This window comes from Psammomys obesus, unplaced genomic scaffold (assembly GCF_907164565.1).
Source record: "Psammomys obesus unplaced genomic scaffold, mPsaObe1.curated_primary_1811, whole genome shotgun sequence".
In the NCBI taxonomy this organism is placed as follows: Eukaryota; Metazoa; Chordata; class Mammalia; order Rodentia; family Muridae; genus Psammomys; species Psammomys obesus.
The window spans coordinates 14594940-14615400 of NW_026596095.1; the positions used below are offsets into that span (position 1 = coordinate 14594940).

The window sequence follows — 20461 nt, forward strand, 5'->3', positions numbered from 1 at the left end:
ACACACACACACACACACACACACACACACACACACACACACACACAAAGCAGACCTGTCTTCAAATCTGGGAAACAGTGGTTAGTTTCTACTTAGTAAATTGATCATAGTTTGTCCTCATTCCTCTCATAAAGTTAAAAATTATGGTTTCCAAGGACCATGCATGGATATAACCTAGAACTCCACGTCCAGATGGAGCCCATGGCAGCTCAGTAGCCAAGTGGGTTCCCTAGTTAGGGGAACAGGGACTGTCTCTGACATGAACTCAATAGCTGGCTCTTTGATTTCCCCCCTCCCCCTGCCGAGGGAGGAGCAGCCTTGCTAGGCCACAGAGGAGGACATGGCAGCCAGTCCTGGTGAGGCATGATAAACTAGGGTCAGATGGAAGGGGAGGAGGACCTTCCGTATCAGCAGACTTAGAGAGGGGCAGGGAGGAGATGAGGGAGAGAGGTTGGGATTAGAAGGGGCTACAGCTGGGATACAAAGTAAATAAACTAACTAATATAAAAAACCAAAAATTTAATTAAAAATTAATTTTAAAAATTATGGTTTAATTTGAACTTCAAAAATAAAAAAGTGTGTTTTTTGTAAACATTTGTACAATGTTTTAAAATCACTGGAAATGTTTGAAAAACACATATTCTCACTATGAAAGTAACTGAAAATAATCCTTGTACTTAAAATATGCATACTAATTTTTATTTTTATATATACATTACCTTGACAAAGAGAGGAAGTCTGTTTTCTTTGAAGGCAAAAAAGCTGAATATATGATGTTGGCCACTCTTGGTTAGTGGTACCAGGTTGCCGAAACAATCCACATAAATAGGCTTTCCTTCTAATACCTAAAAGAAGACAGAAAAACAACCTTGAATAAGACAGCTCCGATCACTTTTATGCCATTCAAACAAACAAGTTGCAGAGGCACTTGGAACCTTCAGTTCTTAAAATACACATGTGACAATTGTCACACTGCTGATTGACATCTGACATATATAGGGCAAAATGTGTGCCACCATCCCTTCTTGCTACTGAGTGTCTTCAATAGCATGGTAACATTAATTTTCTCACTTTTAACACTGTATCATCATACCCACAAAGACCAATATATGTCTAATACCTAAATACAAACTTTGAATTGGGTAACTTTTGGTGTCATGACCAGGCAGAACACAGGACTTCAGTATCTAAACACCTACAATGATGGAAAATTCTTATAAAAAAATCAATATTTATCTGACTTAACAAACAAAAGGAAGAATTTTATAAGAAAATCCAGGAAATTAAAATATCTAAACTGCTATACTTAGCATAAACTCAGTCACATAATACTCTGAGTTTATTAATAACTCATAGTTTTTATTTCAAGTAAATTTTACAGGAATCCTTCCACGCACAGAGACCATCCATTTATGCTCCAAATTGTCAGGGAAAAAAAAATAAGATTTTGGACCTTAACCTTCCACTGATAGAAACATAGAGTGATCTTTCTTTGTTCAGCAAGCCTTCTTCCTGTGGTAACTGGTTCTAACATAACCCGAGAAGGCTCACGATACAATGTGTCTATACTCTTACCTCCACATCCCTGCTCCTGGCTACCTCAGAGAAGTTTTCTTGTTGTTCAAGGGTCTTATCCACTTTATCATCTGTCATACAGAAGCACCGCAACCTGGCTTCAATGGGGTCATGTGATTTGGCAAACACTACAAATTTGGCCATATATGGTACACAGATAATTTCTCTATACACTTGTGATGCAAAAGAAACAGATTCCTGAATTTGTCGACAGTCTATCAACCAGAACCTATGAAAAGAAAGAAAACTAGTTACCTAAAGTTTAAAGTATGCCATTTGAAAAAAAAAATTCTTCAATATGATTAAAATAGTTATCAAATGTTTCTTGTAAAAGAAGGAAGTGAGAAAGGGAAATGATAAGAGGAGACTAGATGAAAGGGATATGAAGACAGAAATGGCAAGGAACACAGCAAGAAGTCTGAACACATCAAGAGATATATGGGATTTTTAAGATTGACTATGAAGTGGGAATATGCTCAATGTACAATATACACTTACAAGAAAAAGTCTTTATGTAACATATTACCAGCATAGTGAAGACATCCAATAGAAATTATACCCCTCCCAAAGCAAAGCAAAGCAAAGCAAAACAAAAAGATTGACTGAAATATACTAGTTGTGTTTCTCTTCTTGGACAATCTTCTTTATAATCTCTTGACATACACATTGATTGCTTTAAAATCTTTGGTAACAAAAGTTCAGTATCAGACACTGTGATGCAGATTTCTTTTGAGTGAGTTCCTCTTATCCTTGATTCCTCTCAGAGTTCACTTAATCTTCTAGCTTTCAACATCAATTACTCATTGCATCATTCGTCTAACGGACTCACCAGTCACTGAGACTGAATCAACTCAACCAGAAATTTGATGGTGTTTACCTACCCACTAAAGACCATACAAATGGGAACCAATATTAGAATTCAATTACAGCACGTAAAAGAAGTAACAAAAGACACCTCCAGCCTCCTAAGTATGTGTAACATGCAAATGTGTTAGGGTGTATAACACATTGTAACTGCCTAGCCAATAGCTTGCTAGCTATGCTGAACTGTGCATTTTGGTATTCTATTGAAAAAGCAACTCCGCAAGCTTTTTGTTGATAACAGCAAACTTCTCATTCACTGGGCACTAGAAACATAAGCTGTGGCTGCCAAATCTAATTTCAGAACCACAGCAGACAGTCACTTATTTTCCATAGGTCCTAATCTGACTGTCAGGGCTTGGATATTGTATTGTTACTATTCATATCAAAGTAAATGTAGACCTTATTTAAAATTAAATAACCACAAAAATCCTTTTTGCATTTTAATTAATTATTTATTACAATTTATTCACTTTGTATCCTTGCTGTGGCTCCCTTCTTGCTCTCCTCCCAATCTCACCCTCCCTCCTTCTTCTCCTCCTATGCCCCTCCACTAGTCCACTGATAGGGGAAGACCTTCTCCCCTTCTATCTGACCCTAGCCTATCAGGTCTCATCAGGGCTGGCTGCTTTATCTTCCTCTGTGACTTGGTAAGGCTACACCCCTCAGGGGAAGGTGATCAAAGAGACTGCCCCTTCTCCCCTTACTAGGGAACCCACTTGGAGAATGAGTCTATGGGCTACATCTCTGCAGTGGTTTTAGGTCCTCTCCATGCATGGTCCTTGGTTGGGGTATCAGTCTCTGAAGAGCCCCCAGGGCCCAGTATTTTTGGTTCTGTTGGTCTCCTTTTAGAGCTCCTGTCCCCTCCAGGTCTTTCTGTCTCCCCCTTCTTTCATAAAATTCCATGCATTCTGCCCAAAGTTTGGCTATGAGTCTCAGCCTCTGCTTTGATTCCTGATCCTTTTGAAAGAATTAAGACACAACATCAAACAACAAAAAGAAAAGATCATTTTTGGAGAGGAAAAAGAAATAACAGTGAATGGGCTTTTCTGTGCTGCACACACATACCTGGCAGACACATTGGTCGTGAAGGAAACACATTCATTGACAAATGTTAGTGGCGTAGTCCCTGTGATATCTTCCCACTGCGCAGGTGTGGTTCCACCTGAAACAGAACAATTGTGGGAGATAATTGGGCAAAATTGTATATAAAGTCTCTGTGGTTCTGACTGTTCAGTTGTGCAATCCCTCCATTCCAGAAAAGAAAAGAAAATGGGAAATAGGCTAGTGGTACAACATTGGCCCAGTGTGGTGCATGGCCCCATGTTCAAGCCTCACTCAAAAAACAAACAAACAAACAAACAAACAAACAAAAACAACTTTCATTTCAGTGTTGAGGATATGTACCTCAAGATCAAACTATTTGCCTTGCCTAGCAAATAACATGCCCTAGGTTCAACTAGCACCACAAGCAAAAATAAGTAATTACATTAAAATGAAAATACATAGACTATCATATATCAAATATCAAAAAAATCAAAAATCAAAATTACATACTAAAAAATGACACTTAGAAAAAAAACAGACACCACCGCAAGATAAATTAAATTTAAAGGAAATCAATGGTATATCTGTTTACCAGGCATTCTGTCCTTGGCCTGCTATACTGGCTTCTGGGAGTAAAAAAAATAATGGTTTTATCCAATGCTGGACCCTGCATATTACAAGACATGCCCACCGCTCCAACAGCAGCAAGACTGCGCTCTGGGTTGCTTCCAGCCCTGCTCCACAGGAGGAAATTCATGTATAGTACTCCAAACATGGTCAAAATCTATGGCTAGGGGAAGTCATAAACACTAGGGGGGAAACTACTGTTGTTTCGCTAAATAGTCATATTGTCAAACTGCCTTCTAAATAATTCTGTCTCTCTCCACAGCCATGGACCGTGTTCAGAGAAGCTCCTTATTGATGAAGGTAGTGGTCAAAGCAGAGAGGCGTAACTGCTCAAAGGGCTGTGAATAGGCAAAATCGTTCTGTTGTCTCACCTGTTATGCTGCACAGTAATCTTAAGGTTGGTGCGTCTCCCCCAAAACCGTTTAGCATGACATCACTTGAAGCTTTGGGGACAGGAATCGTCATGGTAATAGGCTTATGGAATTTTCTTCTTCTGGGTTCCAAAGTGACTATTGGGCTGAAGGTTGCTTTGTTGCCTAGGATCTTCTTCACCAACTCGCTGTGCATAGGTTGAGCCTTTCAAGGTAGGAAAGTACATTAAAGTATATAGCACTATACTTACTGTAAAATATCATATCCAGACAAACATGTTTTTTTATTTCACAGAGGAATTTGATGGATCTCAAACATGCCAGCTGTCGGTTTAGTACTATAAAGCGCCCACTGTAAAACATTTATTATACTTTATTTATTATTGGTTCACCGATTGATTGTGTTAGAAGTGGGGGGGGGGGTGCATGCTATAGCATACATGTGTAGGTCAGAACACAACCCGAGGAAGTCATTTCTCATCTTCTATCATGTGGGTTTCTGGAATTGAACTCAGTCAGACTTAGCAGCGAGCTGCTGAGTCCTCTTCCCCACACTCAAAATTTTGTGAGGTCGTTGGTCTCCCGTGTTAGTCTTTGTTCACTCGGGACAACTTTATTTAAGCGACATTTCAACTCTCGCTTGAAAAGCAAATTGTAACGACGGTGATAAAACACCACAGTTAACACCTGCATAGTTACTCGGACGTACCTGCAGCCCTACACGGATGCGCTTGGTGAGTGCGCCCTCCGGGAAGACGGCTTGCACCTGAGACACCACGGTGCTGCTCAGCACTCCACCCTCCGGGCCAATCAGGTTGCTGTCCTGTTTGATGCGAGAGACCACCGCAAAGTACTGTGGGAAGTCACGAGTGATGATGCGGCAGATTCGTTTCTTCTCCAGGTCTTCTGGACTGTCTAGCACTGAGACAAGAAATGGTCCGTCCTCATGGAGCAAATGACTCCTGAGGACATTCAAGCAGACTCATGGGCACAGTTAATACTGAACAGGGGAAGCATTCAGTTAAGTTAAAACGCAAGTCTATCCTGATACCAGTGCACTTTGGCGAAACCAGGCCTTTCTGGAGCACTGTGAAAGAAGTGCAGCCGGGCCTGAAGCGCCAACGCAGTGCTGTCTTTGTGAGGGCATTTGAAGGCAAACCTGTAGTGGAAATGAATGTGTTCGATTCTTGGCTTTAGTGATGGGGAGGAAGCTGCATTTGAACCCTTTTTCTTTACAAATTTCAAAGTTAGCTCAAAGACCAGTGGTTTTTAAAAAATTATATGGTCCTTTGGGAGTAGTCCAATAATGAACTCTGCAGGGAATGGGTACATCTGTCCCGTGACATGGTTTGTGCCTGTGAGTGACATTCCTCTGAAGGCAATGACTTACCAAATACATTACCTAATGTATTTGGGGTGAGGGGGATCGGAGATTCTACAAATTGCTCTAGTGTAGTTATTTAGGTCAATACAGGAACTCTTACTGATTTAAAATTGAGAAAATCTGCACTAAATGTATCAGTAAGTTTAAGGAACCTTAGAGAGTTGCTTATTCCTAGAATGTGTTTAAGATCCTCTTATAAACTCTCCACTGACTGCTTGGGACGGTTAGATATTAAAAGTTGGCAGTCCTCCGATGGGAGAGCGACACACTGCCAAAACTAGCAGAAACCTATCAAACAATGTCTTTCCAAATGGGAATATACCGAGCTGATTTTTTTTTTTTTCGCACTAAAGTGAATTTCTTATTATGTGCCAAATGTCTTAAAAGTGAGTTTTCCTCCCAGGGCAAGACGCTACAATGCATGCCAGTGTCAGTGAGAGGGGAGCGCTTGGAAGATAATGTCCAAAGCCCGATGCCAGCAAACGAAGTGGCGTCAAGAAGAGGTGGGACCCGAGTGTTGTCATCTTTGCTGACAAGAATTCTGCTCTCTTTGCTTTGCTTTGCAGGAACTGACCTACATATTACACAGTGTGCTTTCTCGTAAGCCTGGCCTTTACTCTTAATTCAGCCCCAACGGGATCAGAAGGAGACGCGGAAGGAGCTGCGGGCGGGCTGCTGTTCGCAGGCAAACTTGACTTATGGCAGTGCTTTGCCCTCAAGCGTCCAGCCCTGTACAAACTTGGCATGCTCCTGGCAATGAGGGAGGGGATGTGCTCTGTTTTTATAGTTATATGAAATGGCATACACCTTGCTTTAGGGTTGGGACCTCTCCCCTGTGCCATTTACGGGGCCTAAGGATGAGCCTCCTTCCTCCAGTTAGATATTTCTATTTGTGGCTAAAAGGGCTTAAAGAGATTTGGGGATCATGGAGATTAAAGGTTTTCATTTAAAAACGAAGTTCTGCACGGAGGTGTGTATATGTTTGATCTGTCAGCATGCAATTCAGTCTTCCCTATGTCTCCATATGAATGACTTAATGTTCCTGTTTCTTTAATAATAGATAGGTTTAAAAGAAAATTATATTATTTTATAAGGTAGCAGTTATAGGAAGAGTTAGTTTCTCAACAGAATATCTTTAGAACTTAAAAAAAAATAGTTTCTTATACATCTAGTCTTTCAAACTTGGTATTTAAAATATCACAATATGGTCTCAAAGGAACCACTCAACCGATAGCCCGATTATACCTGATACCTATTATATTCAGGGTCCAGAACATGCGTCATTCCCGGTACTGATCTATTCAGTTTGCTCAGCCACAAGTTGAAATATCTGTTTGGCTGGAGGGAGGGGCCTCACTTTCAGTCTCTATAAACTGCACAGAGGCGACCCTCGCCCTAACGCTAGGTGCACGCCACTTCAGGTTACCTATGATCTAAAAGCAATTCATAATTTGTCACGTCTCTTTCGGATTTCTTTTAGATCCCTTAACCTAAAAGGTACCTTCATCCATGCCATTGAGGATTTCATTCAGTTCCTCCTCAGTGTATTCACAGAAATGCTCCTTCCAGCTGTCCCCATTTTCACTGCGCAAGACCACCAGCTCTCTCTCTTTTCCTCGAAGAGCAGCGAAGTGAGGAATCTCGACGATCACGGGCCTGATACAGCAATGCAGAAATCTCAGTGTAGACAGGACAGGCAACCACAAGACAAGAAGCTCAACACTGTCTGTTGCAAAGTGACCTGGAATTCTGCTCATTCTGGGAACAGGGACAGAGTGGGCCATCCTCCAGAGCCCAGTGACTAACAGATGGTGGCACACTGGCACTCCACCTCAGGGACACTGGTCCTCAAGTACATGCTGCTATCTTAAGCCAAATGATATTTATCTGTGGGTGCATGTGGCATTCTGGAACTTCTCCTTTGATAAATGTAGGGTGTAGCACATTTAACCAAAAGAAATGTACATGCATGTCTATGATGTATGCCAATCTCCTAAAACATGTTCTACAGGTACAAAAATGACAACATGAGTTAAGAGAGAAAATGGCTCATACATTGCATAATCCAGTGTGCTATAAATGAGAAAGGTAGACTACTTGTGCTAATGAGCCATGCATGTGTGGCTTTTGCTCAGACTGTCTTCATTCATGAAAACATAGGCATGTGCACACAGTATGGCCCTAAAGAGCCACTTGGCCCATAGCCCAGTCGTGTCCAATGCCTATTACATTTAGGATCCAGAACATGCACTGTCCTATGATTATTAGGTCACATTCACCCTCAACGTAGACAGAGGCTTTCCGTTTTTGAGTCCAGGTTGCTTTGAGACAGACTCCAAACTCATCAGAACGACATCATAACTAGCACAGAGTACAACTAGGCAAATCTCATGCTTGAACGAAAATGAAGATCACAGCACTTTAGGGGAGAAGATATAAAAACGTCACTCAAAAAATAAAAGTCACATACCACAGGGGTCAGAAATGGTCCACTAAAGATAGGTTATACAGAGTTTAAATCATAGAGAGGGACATGTCATGGGCACAATGACGAAAAGAGAAATCATATCGCAGAAGAAGGAGAAGAATGGGGGCCAGCAGCCATCAATTTGTTTTAAGTCGCTCCTACCCAAGGAATTTGGTTCCAGGAGGCCCCAGCTGAAGGATGCGGCTGACCAAACTTTCTCCCTCATTAAGTGGGGGAGGAGCCGTTGGCAGGTGAAGTTTACTGAGTACATCCAAAGCAGCAGTGAAAGAAAGAACAGAGGTAAGCTTCAGGTACCGTGTCCACAGAACCCCGGCAGCACAGGGTGAAGGTTGGTTTCACACTGCGGTTGGCTCTGCCCCCTCCATTGGTCACAAAGAGCGAGGAGCCAGAAGCTAAGACCCAGAGTGTACCATGGAGGGGCTTCTGTGCCAGGGGAGCAAGTCTGTTCCTATATAGGTTCACTGCCAGGGCACTAGCCAAAAATGCAGGGGGAAAAAATTGTTCTCCAGGAAAGACAAAGCTGTTGGGAATATAATAAAAACTCTGTCCGGCAGCCAGTCGTTTCCATAGATATTCCTCAACAGATTTGAAGGTTATTTAAAAAGCCTACAACTAGCTGAGCAGGAGAGAGTTAGGCTCTATGCTGAACATCAAAAGACTCCAGCCATAGTGACATTTTTCTGAATGAACCCAGAACTTCACAGGCTCCTTCCAAAGCTCTGCCTGGTAAGAGATGTAGCAGGTGGGAACTAGCAACGCCTCCCCTTTGCAGGTGTGAATGTAATTTGGAGCAATTTGCTCCAAATTACAGGCTTTCGAACATTTCCAGAGTTCTAAAGCAAGAAACTGTCTCCCTAGTATGCCACGGATGACAACCAAAAGGAATCCTGATTAGTAAGACTTTTCTCTCACGTTTAAGCACCAAGACTTAAATACAATTGATCTGTTTCAAGATGATTTGAAACGTGACCCCCTCCAAAGCTCCATTCTTTTTCACTGTTTAGCTTTTAACTTCTTGACACACTGGGTGCTACTTTGACAATAGCCTGACAGACAGAAGAAAGAAGAAATGCTAATTTCTGATCAAAATTGCCAAAATGAGCATAGCAGAGGCTGATCTCAGTATTTTTATTTTACACTGTGGCTTAAAAGCTCGAGGTAGCAATTTTGATAACAGAAAAAGAAAATAAATCATGTAAACTGAATTTTAGATATTCCATGAGCGCAACACTGCTATCCAAAGGGAAAATGGCAATTGGATTCATAACCACGCAAGGCATTAAATATATGTTACGAAGAGCACATTTTTCCTTTATACTGTGCCTCTTAATCTCAGATAAGAAACAGACAAATACCTACCAATGCCTAAAAACCATGGTTATCCCATTGGTAATCTGGCAGCTAGTCCCACATCCAAAAAGATAAATAGATAAATAAATAAATAAATAAATAAATAAATAAATAAATAAATAAAGCACCGGCAATACTCATGTTTGACTCACTGATACCTCACCATGGGAGGCATGGAAGTCAATCAAGGATCAAGGGACTGTTTCCAACTTAAAAAAAAAAAAAAAAAATTGTCACAGGAGCCAGTCTTTTATCAAAATGGCTTGACGTACCTTTGACGTTCCATCCCATTGATCCTGGGTAGAGGCACAAGCCCCTTGGAGATTAAGTGGGAGGCTATGGGAAACCCTTACCCAAGGAACTGAGCTCCAGAAGGTCCGACTTCAATCAGGCGGCTGGCCAGGCCTTCTCCCTCCACCATTGGCGGCATGGTTGCCAGTCTATGGCGTTTCACCAGGCGGCATGTGACTCGAGTCGGGGCTGTGCACTTCCGAGGTGGGATAATGATCCTGAGCCCGTTGTGTCTGCATCCTCTCATGGCACCACCGCGGGCATCCACCATAAAACTGACTAGGAAGCTGAAAGTGACAACAGAACATGAGACCTGCTCCAAAGCCGTGCAGCAGATAAACACACTCTGTGCGGTTAACTCTTTTCTATACTGTTTATCTTCTTCTCGGAACAATTCTTTTAAATGTAAATGCCTTGTGGGAAATGTTTTTTAAAGTTTATACTAATGTCTATATGTCTATTATTTGCTTTTTTTTAATTTATGTATTATAATGTTCAAATGGCACTGAAGAACAATTCTAATTTTTGTTGGTAACTTAAAAAAATTGTACAAAATATGGGCAAGCCTTCTGATGCCTTATATGTCCTATGTAATCCATGTATTCAAAGAACTTAAGGTGAGATCATATAGGAAAGACCAAACGGCATGTGTTTTAAGTTCCCTGAACTTAACATTTCAAAATTACACTTGTCTATCTCGTTTTAATACAATCTCATGACTGAAAAAAAAAAAAAAAAACAACCTTAAAGACCTTTTCTTAAGGTCAGCTCTGTGCCGGTGTGTCCTGCCCCCAAATCATCATTCCTGGGATGCAGATTTTTAACTGGTTACAAGATGAAAAAAAAACAAAAACAAAAAAACCAAAAAAACTACTTTGAATAGAACCAACTGATTTTCTGGTTAGAGTGTTATTCACACTTTTAAGAGGTCTCTGTGCTAAGGCATTCTGACTGAAATAGAGAGTGAATGGCAGAAACAAACAGAGCCCCCTTAGTTCTGTGTCTGCGGGGTGAGTCCAGCCTGGGAAACCTGGGCTCATACTGATTGTTGAGCTTGCGCACCATGATTTCCCTCAAATTATAACAAACCGGAAGTGAAATTCCTATTTCAAATTTGCAAGAGCATCTCTGTGACTTTTGCTTCTTCATTGCTCACTGATCATGACAGAAAGAATGGTGGTGTCTCAGGTGGCTCGGGCTCTTGAGTGCGCCAAGAGAAAGCATGTACACTCTGAGGTTTCTGTGGGCTGGTCACAAATCCTGGAGCAGCTTAGCTAGAATGCTGGTTACTTCCCTAGTCACAACATTCACCAAGTCCTCTGGGGCAAGCACCTCCTATAGAAGCAAAAATTAAATAATCCAACACTCTAACTGTCCTGTGCATACACACAAGGACATGTATGAACAGTACAGAGGCTCTTCCACAATCGCTCCAGCGATCTCCCATTTTCATTGCATTCGCAAAGGTTTTACAGCAACCACAACAAAATGAAAGCAACATATAGGTGTTTCATAGATGTACTGACAAGCGCACCCAGCCACATCAACACACCTAGATATTGCCTCCACAGCAACACTGAAAACGCTTGAAAGGTATTCCGTCAAAGTTAAGTTGTGGGATAGAAACACAATACATTTATGTTATCGGTAGGCGAGTGGAATATCATAGCGCCCTCTTTGCAGCAGAACACAGAACGCATTAGACATGCCATTAAACAGAAAAACCCCTTTGCTAGTAAGAGAAATGGGTGCGGAGGATCCCGGAGTACCCTCTGAAGCACGTCATGCAGCGTGAAAACACAGGAGCCACAGTCCTCCCTCATGCAGGAGCCAGGCTAGGCCTACCATTCTCCCCTAGCGGCTGAGTTTTCAGGGGGGACAATAGCTGCTACATACAAGCGACAGTTCATAGGGCATGAACTGTTTAATATTCTGGAAGTTATTCACACACAATGAGAAAACGGCAGCTTTTCTTACTATTAAGTCTTTAATGTGAATTATTGAATGTTTTCTCTCTGACTTTTAAATGTACACATTCTCTCAAAAGAAAAAAAAAAAGAACTGGAAACACTACCAGATGAACCTGCAGAATTTTATTATTCTTATTTGCATACATTTATGTTGATTGTCATTTAAAAGTTAAAAAAAAAAAGCAAGCCGCAGGTTCAACTAGCAGGGTTTCCAAATTCGCTGCAATATTTCTAACTTGTTGATGACTAACTAATACTTTTTTTGGTTTTCCTCCCTCGTCAGTTTTTTGAGAGAGGGTCTCAGGTAGTACAGGCTAGCTATCCTTAAACTTTCTACATTTGTGAGCTTAACCTTGTACTCTTGATCTCCTGCCTTTACCTCCAGAGTCCAATGCTTATAAATGTATCATCACACCAAGTGAATTTTTCAAACCTTGATTACTATGAGCAAGGAAAATAGGTGCTGAAACTAGAAAGGACTAATATTACATGTCTGTTTAATGTTATGATCCCTCATAGCATCTATGCCTTTGGAAGGATGTTATGAAGTTTCTGTACTCATGTCCCAGGCCCTTATATTTCCATGGTATTATTCCAGTGATGACCTTTAGATTGCAGGATATTGATCTTTACCCAAAAGAACATTTAGGATACTCTTGTGATCCTCAAAAGAGCAGATCAGCAGCTATGTCCTTGATATATTCTATTACTTTCCCTGGTATGGCGCCACTGAAATCCTTCCTGTTTTATTTCCTCCCTGATTTCTGCTTCCATGATCCCTTTGTGTGATCTCTATTACCCTTCCATACATTTCAAGAGCCATGCCAAGAATCTCACACTCTGAGCCAAGATGTCACTCTACGCTTTCATCCTTTGCTTGAACCTGCTAGCTTCCTTGGTCAATGACATATGAACTGTCAGTTCATCAAGGGGTCATTATAGGGCTGTCACAACAGTGACCACAGTCTCAGCCCCCTAGTACTCACACAGTATGAATATAGCACACAGTAGGGAGTCAAGTGTAATTTTTGAATAGATGAATGAATGTAGGAATGAAAAGGCTTGCTATGACCAGTTGTGTGTACTTACATGGAACAGAGAGAGTAAGGCTAAAGTGAATTCTTTGGTGTCTGACCAATCAGGACTCACTCAAATCCCTACATTCAGATGCAGCAAAGCAGCTGGTAAGCACTATGCCTAATTTTAAAGAGTCTACCACATACATTTATGCTGAACTGAGAGAGCTGCTATGTCTATTTCCCTGGGTAGAAGATTAGTAGAAAAGAGAAGAATGTAAAGACTAAAAGCTTGAATCTAACAGGACAATAAAAAAGTGATTACAAGATTGTATGAAGACTGAAAAGGGAAAAATCAAACTAACAGAAGGACTGAAGCAGCACAAAGATACACTCCAGCAATCACTCCTGTGCCGTTAGTGATCTGGGAAACAGCCCGAAGCACTAAATCAAATACAAAGCAAGTCAGAAGAATTAAGTGCTCGATATGCATATTCAGGGGGCAAACAGCAAATTTCTGGGAGGGTAAGGAAGCCTCTGGAGTTTACCAAGTAACAGAAGAAATGGCACAGGCTACCAGACATTTACAGACTCCAGTGAAGGCATTTCCCTTAGAAACTGAGAGAAAAGAAAGAACAAAGAGTAAGACTCCAAGAAAAAGAGGAGGCTGGAGGATATGAAGCAACTGTCCATAGTCAGAAGGAACAAAGACTATTATAAGTTTAGCCCTAGCTGGGAAATGTTCTAGCCAAATTTGAGTCGAAATGTAATTATGGCCAATTGAGCCTGAACTTAACTGTATGCTTTCAGAGCCTCTCCTTTACATAGAAAGAGAAGGAAGAACAGATCGAACTTTGTATCTAGATTCTGATGACGTCTGCTGGTAAAGCCAGCAAGCTAACCTAACAACCCCAAAAGTTTCTAGCACAAAACTGGGCAAGCAGTTGAAGAACTTCATCAAAAAAAAAAAATGGCAGAAAGGTGCCACTACCTGAATAGCTAAGGGAATTGGGAGCCAGCTACTCTGCCCTGTATAAAGTGATTGCCGAAACTGCAAGAGCATTTTTACTGTATGGACTGAGGGTAGAGGAGGGAGGACAAAAAAGGTGACTCATGCAATGTGTCAGCTCGCCTGCTAGAGAAAACTGAATGCCTATGGCTCCCTCACATTTGGGGAACATTAAAGATTAGACAGTCTGCTCCCTGCAAATATCGACAGATGAAAAGAACCGGAGGAAACCTAAGAAGGCAGCTATGTGTAAAGGAGATGGGAGGTGATCAGAAGCTCAGCTCTGCAGTCTGGAGTGTGACATCTATGCCCTCTGGTCCCTGGGAGCTGACCCTATCACCATTTATAGCAATGGGGAAAAGTGAATCACGTGTGGATGAAGAACACATTCAATAAATGGCTGCACCCATCATCTTCTTTTTCCTGCCTTTTTATCTCTTAAATGTCGTGATCATTAAAATATATGTCATATATCACCTAAAAGAGCGAAGAAAAAAAAAAAACAACTTATTGAGAACCTTCAAAGTACTCACATTTGTCCTAAAATGTTTTAACGTTATCAATAGGGTTCTGGTTGCATTATGAAATTGATTATTTTAAATGAGGTGTGAGAATTCTGTAGCATAGGCTGCTGTGACACCATGTTCTTTCCAGGTGCAGCCTTACCTATGTTTTGAATTTTTTTTGGTAACCACAGTTAATTTACGTGACGACTTTGTTAAGTCTTGATTTCTTCTTATCCATGAATTAAGAGATTCAGGTGAAGAAACTGTTCCTTCCTATTGCTACAAATGTGATGCAGGTAACAGCTAACTAGACCAGACAACCTATTCTATTGTTTGGTTTTGGATGCTCTGGAAGAACTCATACAATTGGAAAACAAACTGTTATCACTCCAGGAAATATAGTTTTAAGTGCATGGTTACATAGATACTTTGCTGAAAATGTATAGGCATACCGCATTAGACACTGACTTAAGACTGCACAGTGGAAAAAAAAAAAGACCAGGGGACATTGGCTCTGATGCTTCTGACTCTTCAAATGACAGCAGTCATGCAAAGTAGAAACTCTTAAGTTTTCTAAATTGTGAGACACAACGTTGTCACAATTTAAAAAGAAATAAAAGCAAATGCAATTCACTTTTATTAGGCAGAGGACTTGCCGATAAATATGCAATTTGATTAGCTAAACAGATACATGCTTCAGAGGAGGCAGCAGAATACAAGGATTCGGACTTTTAAGGACCGTACTGTCCACCCCCAAAGTTACTGATACTTAAAATTTCCATTTAATTTATCTAGGAACATGGGCTGGGAACAGGGAGGAGACTGCAGCATTCGGAGTTAGTCACTGGGTGAAAGACAAGAGAAAAGATTCATCAGGGTGCTTCAGTGATGCCGTGTCCACAGCAGAGGGCCTGAGAGCAATTCTGATTCTGGGGTGCTGTTGAAACCACACCAGGAGCTTTCTTTCCCATCATTCCTCAGTCCCTTCCTAGTTCTCCAAATCCCACAACTAAAACATGGATGAAAAAAAAATGACATTTGAAAAGGGTGGTTCAAATTTGCTTAAATTACTCAATAATTATTTACTAACCTCTGTGTTCATGAATAGATATACAACATTTTGGGTGTGTTTGAGAAAAGATAGGAAGGTGACTATAACTTTAAAAAGGGAAAATACAAAATTGTCTTATTCATAAACAGATAATCCACATTATCATAATGGATGGCCCCAGAATAAAAATACCATAATAAGCAACCCAAAAGAAACTTTAAAAATAACTTCATCTAAATAACATAGAATACCTGCTATATTTAGAATGTGGACAAGTCATTCCATAGCACAATTTCCAGAATATCAAAAGGTTGAACTTAAAACAGAGCTAGCAAGGAATGTACTATTAATAAGCCCTTAGCCTTTGGCTCACCGAGAATATGCCAGGATAAAAGCAAAGCAAAGAAGAAAAGGTCTGAGTGCTACTAAAAATCACAACCTTCAATAAAACTTCAAAATAGCTCCACAGTTTGCATAGTTGTGGGAACATAAGCTTTCAGTTGGATGTAGCACTATTCCTCACAAAAGAAGCTGAGATGTGGAGGCTGTGACCAAGACAGGAGTCCATTTTAATTTGGCCTAGCTAACCTAATACCTAATGGCATTAAATATACCCACTTTCTCTTTTTAGTGAAAGGGAAAGTGAGCAATGGCCTCGATTTGGAGAACATAAGCCTCTGTGTATGTTTCTCTAGACATCATCAACACTAAAGCATCCTGAGGTGGGTCAAATGCAGAAGGAGATGGCGAAGGGGAGGGGAACAGAAAACATGTTCAGAGAAGGAATTACGCAGAGGTTCACCTGCTGTTGTCACGATCAAGACATGGAGAGGAGCGGCTGCAATAGAATAGATACTTTAACATGGAGAAAGAGTGGATAAGTGAAATATAAAGAATGAAATCAGATGCGACTTTGATTGAAATATTAAAGTCATATATCAACACTGTATTCATTGAAAAAAAAGATGGAAATGCAAGTAAGATATCAACCTTTGCAGATATAACAGAGGTCACTGTGCACATACTTAGAGAAGAACAAACTTTGGGGCCTTTGTGGCTCCTCCCAGTTTGGGAACCTGGGGAAGTTACATAATCACTCAATACGGAAGTGAAGCCTTAGTTAGCATGGGCTCATGGAGACACTTAGCAAAGATTAAGTGTCCAAGAATCTAGAAAACACTAAGTGACATTATAAAGACAAATATAAAGTCTTAGATCCCATGGGTATAGTTTGATTTAACTGCTGTCTGTTTGTAATTCTTCTAATGCTTTTTAGATAAGATAGCTCCCCATTGGGCTACAGCAGAAGGAACACAAACAGGAAAGACATAACTTAAAGGATAGCTTCTGTGACAGATGTAGCATAAAGTCTATGGCAGAGTAGGTAACGTGAATCACCTACCAGCAGGTAAAAAAGGTCTATGCAAACATAGTCTTAGTGCCTTTCCCTTGCAACTACCTGTTTTAAGCATCATGGTCTTCCTGCCCCAGTCTAATGTCTCATCTCACTTTATAGCCCTAGTGTCACTATTCTATTACCCATGAGCCTGTGCTTCCTTAAGCCCACGGGGTTTCATGATGCTCTGGTGTTTGCTAACATATGTAAGTATATTTTTGTGTACCAGAAATCCAGTCTTCCAGAAAATTTGATTTGCTATTTTGTGAAACATTTTTTTTTCTATCTGAAAGAATTAGCCTTCATGGATCTAAAAAAACTCCCAGAATATTTTCAGAAATATGAACAACTAAATTAAAAACTGGAAGTGCTTCGGTAAATGCTTATGTTATGCTGTCCCATGCAAAAGAGATAGAGACACAGTTGCCTTACACTTCAAACACTCTGTGGTTTGAGCAAACATCTTGTGTCTGAATACATCTTTTGTGACTTTATTCTTTTTTAGTGTACTGCAAGGTTTACAACAAAACTGTCTTCAGCATGTTTTAAAAGATCACTTTCTTGGGGCTTTATTTTACTGTGACACATCCTAACACCTCGTGAGTTGGTATTTAATTAACAGCATTTGGTTGTTGTTAATACATTATGGAGACTTTCAGAATAACAATATATAAAGTGAGTTACAAAACTAGCTATTGGTAGAGACTGCCTTACGTCAGCCCCTTCATTATGTATACATGCAATTAAGAACAATTGTAAAGTTCACATCTTTTGCACAAACTACTGGTGTGACCTTGATTGGGAGCTTATAAGAATAGCTGTTTCTTGGATTCATTATGAGTTAATTAGGCAACTCAAATAATCACAAAACCAATCAAGACTCTCATTTGTCCAGATACTGGATATATCCATGGAGAAAGGCGAGATTAATCCCTGCCAAGGGCATAAGACATGAAGTAGAGGGGGAGTCAACCACCCATACTGATTGGTGGTAGAAGCTGCAGCTTGAAGTTAAGACAAACTATTGAATTGAATGTAGCAATATTCTCACGCATACGTGATTACAAGCTCTCTTCACTATCCCTTTACCAAAAAGTCACCTTTCCCTTAATTTTAGGTGATTAAAACTCAGCTCCTTAAAAAATATCTGCCAGCTACTGCTCAGGAACCTAGTATGTAGTGAGCAGAATAGGTCAGTTTTACAAGATACGACGAATGTTACTCGTACACATTAATGTGAATGTCACCCTCAACCCTCACAGCTCCTGGAATTCTTGAGTTTTCAAGGGTAATTTTTCTTCTCCTTAGAGTAGAAGAAAAATTAGTAGCAAATAGGTAGCATCCTATTTGCTCACCCACTACAGTAAAGACACCAATAGATGATGCTAACTGGCAGAATCGAGCCTGTGGACTGAATACAGTTAAGTCGACATTCGGAAGACTCGGGCAGATTTGTTTAACTAATTTGGAGCTTGCGAGAAATGTGGAATGCGTCTAGGGAGAATGCAGAAATAGTAAAAACTATATTCTGTTGCGTACTTACTGTTTCTGGGTAAGACCTAATGTCGCTAAAGGCATTTACTCTTTAAAACTCCCCAGTGGAATAAATTTATAACAGTCAGTTTAGAGATAAGTAAATGGAGAGCAGAGATTTTCTTTTTCATGGTGTGCCCACTGCCACATATAGAGAGTCAGTATCAGAGACTGAATTCAGATCAGTCTGATGCCAAGGCACAGTCTTAACCACCAGATTCCTTTCTGCCATGTGGTCTTTTGAGCTTGTTCACTTCTAGGTGAAGACTACCAAGAAGTGTCCCTTGAACGGACAGTGTTAGATTCTTCTCATCTACTTTCCTTAACAGCTAAAACAGTGTTTAGGGCTCTGGAGAGCCTGCCGAATGTGTGAAGAGTTAAGGCACAAGTGGGTAGGTAGAAGAAATAAAGAATATTCCAGAGAACTGGGCATGTGCTAACTACTTTCCATGACTGAGCAGTGTTTTTCTGACTAACAGTTTCAGTAACCTGGACTCATAGAGACACCATCGCCAGGAGCCTGACAACAGTGATTCTGTTTTAAGTGGACTGGGATGTGGCTTGCACATCACTGTCTCTAATGGTTTATTTTCATTTTATGTGCATTGGTGTTTTGCCTGCAAGTATGTCTGTGAAAGGGTCTCGGGTCCCCTGGAGTTACAGACGCATGTGAGCTGCCGTGGGTGCTGGGAATTGAACCAGGTCTTCTGGAAGAGAAAACAGTGCTCTTAACCACTGGCCCATCTCTCCAGTTAAGATGCATATATCAACTAATCCATGTCTAATTGATGGGTGCTGATGGTTCATTACCGGTAGTCAACCGCAATGAAGTATCCAACAACCAATCATTATAAGTCGTGGGTGTAATTTAGTTTGGTAAATAGATTGGCTATTGGTGTACATTAAAGTTTAAGGATTCCCTTTTTAAAAGTAATAATTAATTTCAAACCAAACCTATGGGAATATTAAAAAAATCACTTAAAAAAATCAGCTATTGGCAGCTAGTTACATTTATACCTAAAATAATGTCTTCTTTTGTGGTGTGGAGTCTGGATTCTCATCTATCATCTTCAGTCATCCAGTCATCTTTTCTCTCTTACTCATCACATGGGGGACCTCAGTAGCATAAAGCAATGGTTTTTTTTTTTTTGGACCAATTTATAATACAGATTTTAATGACTTCATTTTAAACTTAAAATAATTACATTTGAATGGAGCTTAATCTTTTTAATTCTTCTGAGCAAATCTTCGTTGACCAAGAACTAGCTATAATTATTTAACAAGGAAAATAGGATGTTTGTTTTCAATACCTGTCTAATTTTATATTCTAAAAAGTCCAAAATGTTTACAGGGTCATGGACTACTTTCCTGGAAGGAGGCTATTTAAAAATACCGAAAACAAGGAAGGACCCACTGCTCAAAGCAGTTACAGGGATTATACATAAGGAGTTTGGGATAATAATTTAAATCAAATTATTCCATTTTTAAAGTAAAATAGGGGTAGAGATTTCACTTAAAGAGAAACATATGAGGATTTATATACAATCATAATATTGCCATAATATTATTAAAACACGAGGGCAAAACAGTTTAGAAAGTATTATATTTAAAATTCTATAAGAAATGGGTACTGTATTTTTTTAAGATCTTTCATCCCAAGGAAAAGTTTGGGAATGCTGGGAAGAACTGTTCAAAGTCTGGCTTTAACCTTTAAGGAATGATAAGCAATGCTGAATGCGCTCTATGAAGGACGGTGAAAGGACAGGGGAGATGACAAGTTGGCTGTGAACCTTTCTTTTTCATGTCCGTCCTTGAGTGTACACATCCATCTGTGTGTGGTGTGTGTGTGTGTGTGATTCGGACTTTCATAACCATTATTTTAAGTGCATAGATTTGTGAGGAAAGGCATTTATTTCAAAGGCCAGTCAGTGAATCTTAGCAGATTGAAACTCTCAAATAAGCAGCTAGCCCAGCCTCTTTTAAACA

General features: G+C 40.2%; 1 protein-coding gene across 22 annotated transcripts in view; it reads right to left on the bottom strand.

The window, feature by feature from the left end:
• Positions 1-20461, bottom strand: part of Ank2 (ankyrin 2) — a 467017-nt gene that overhangs the window by 32095 nt on the left and 414461 nt on the right. For 11 of the 22 annotated variants that reach the window (XM_055628050.1, XM_055628058.1, XM_055628046.1 and 8 more), the window contains 8 exons: positions 10057-10281; positions 8495-8593; positions 7367-7521; positions 5191-5402; positions 4482-4686; positions 3505-3601; positions 1576-1804; positions 720-845 (listed from right to left, as the gene is read on the bottom strand). In XM_055628050.1, the coding sequence (XP_055484025.1) occupies positions 720-845; positions 1576-1804; positions 3505-3601; positions 4482-4686; positions 5191-5402; positions 7367-7521; positions 8495-8593; positions 10057-10281 (1348 nt within the window). Of the gene's footprint in view, positions 1-719; positions 846-1575; positions 1805-3504; positions 3602-4481; positions 4687-5190; positions 5403-7366; positions 7522-8494; positions 8594-10056; positions 10282-16348; positions 16385-20461 lie in introns of all 22 variants that reach the window. The other 11 variants (XM_055628064.1, XM_055628061.1, XM_055628052.1 and 8 more) reach the window with 2 other exon arrangements.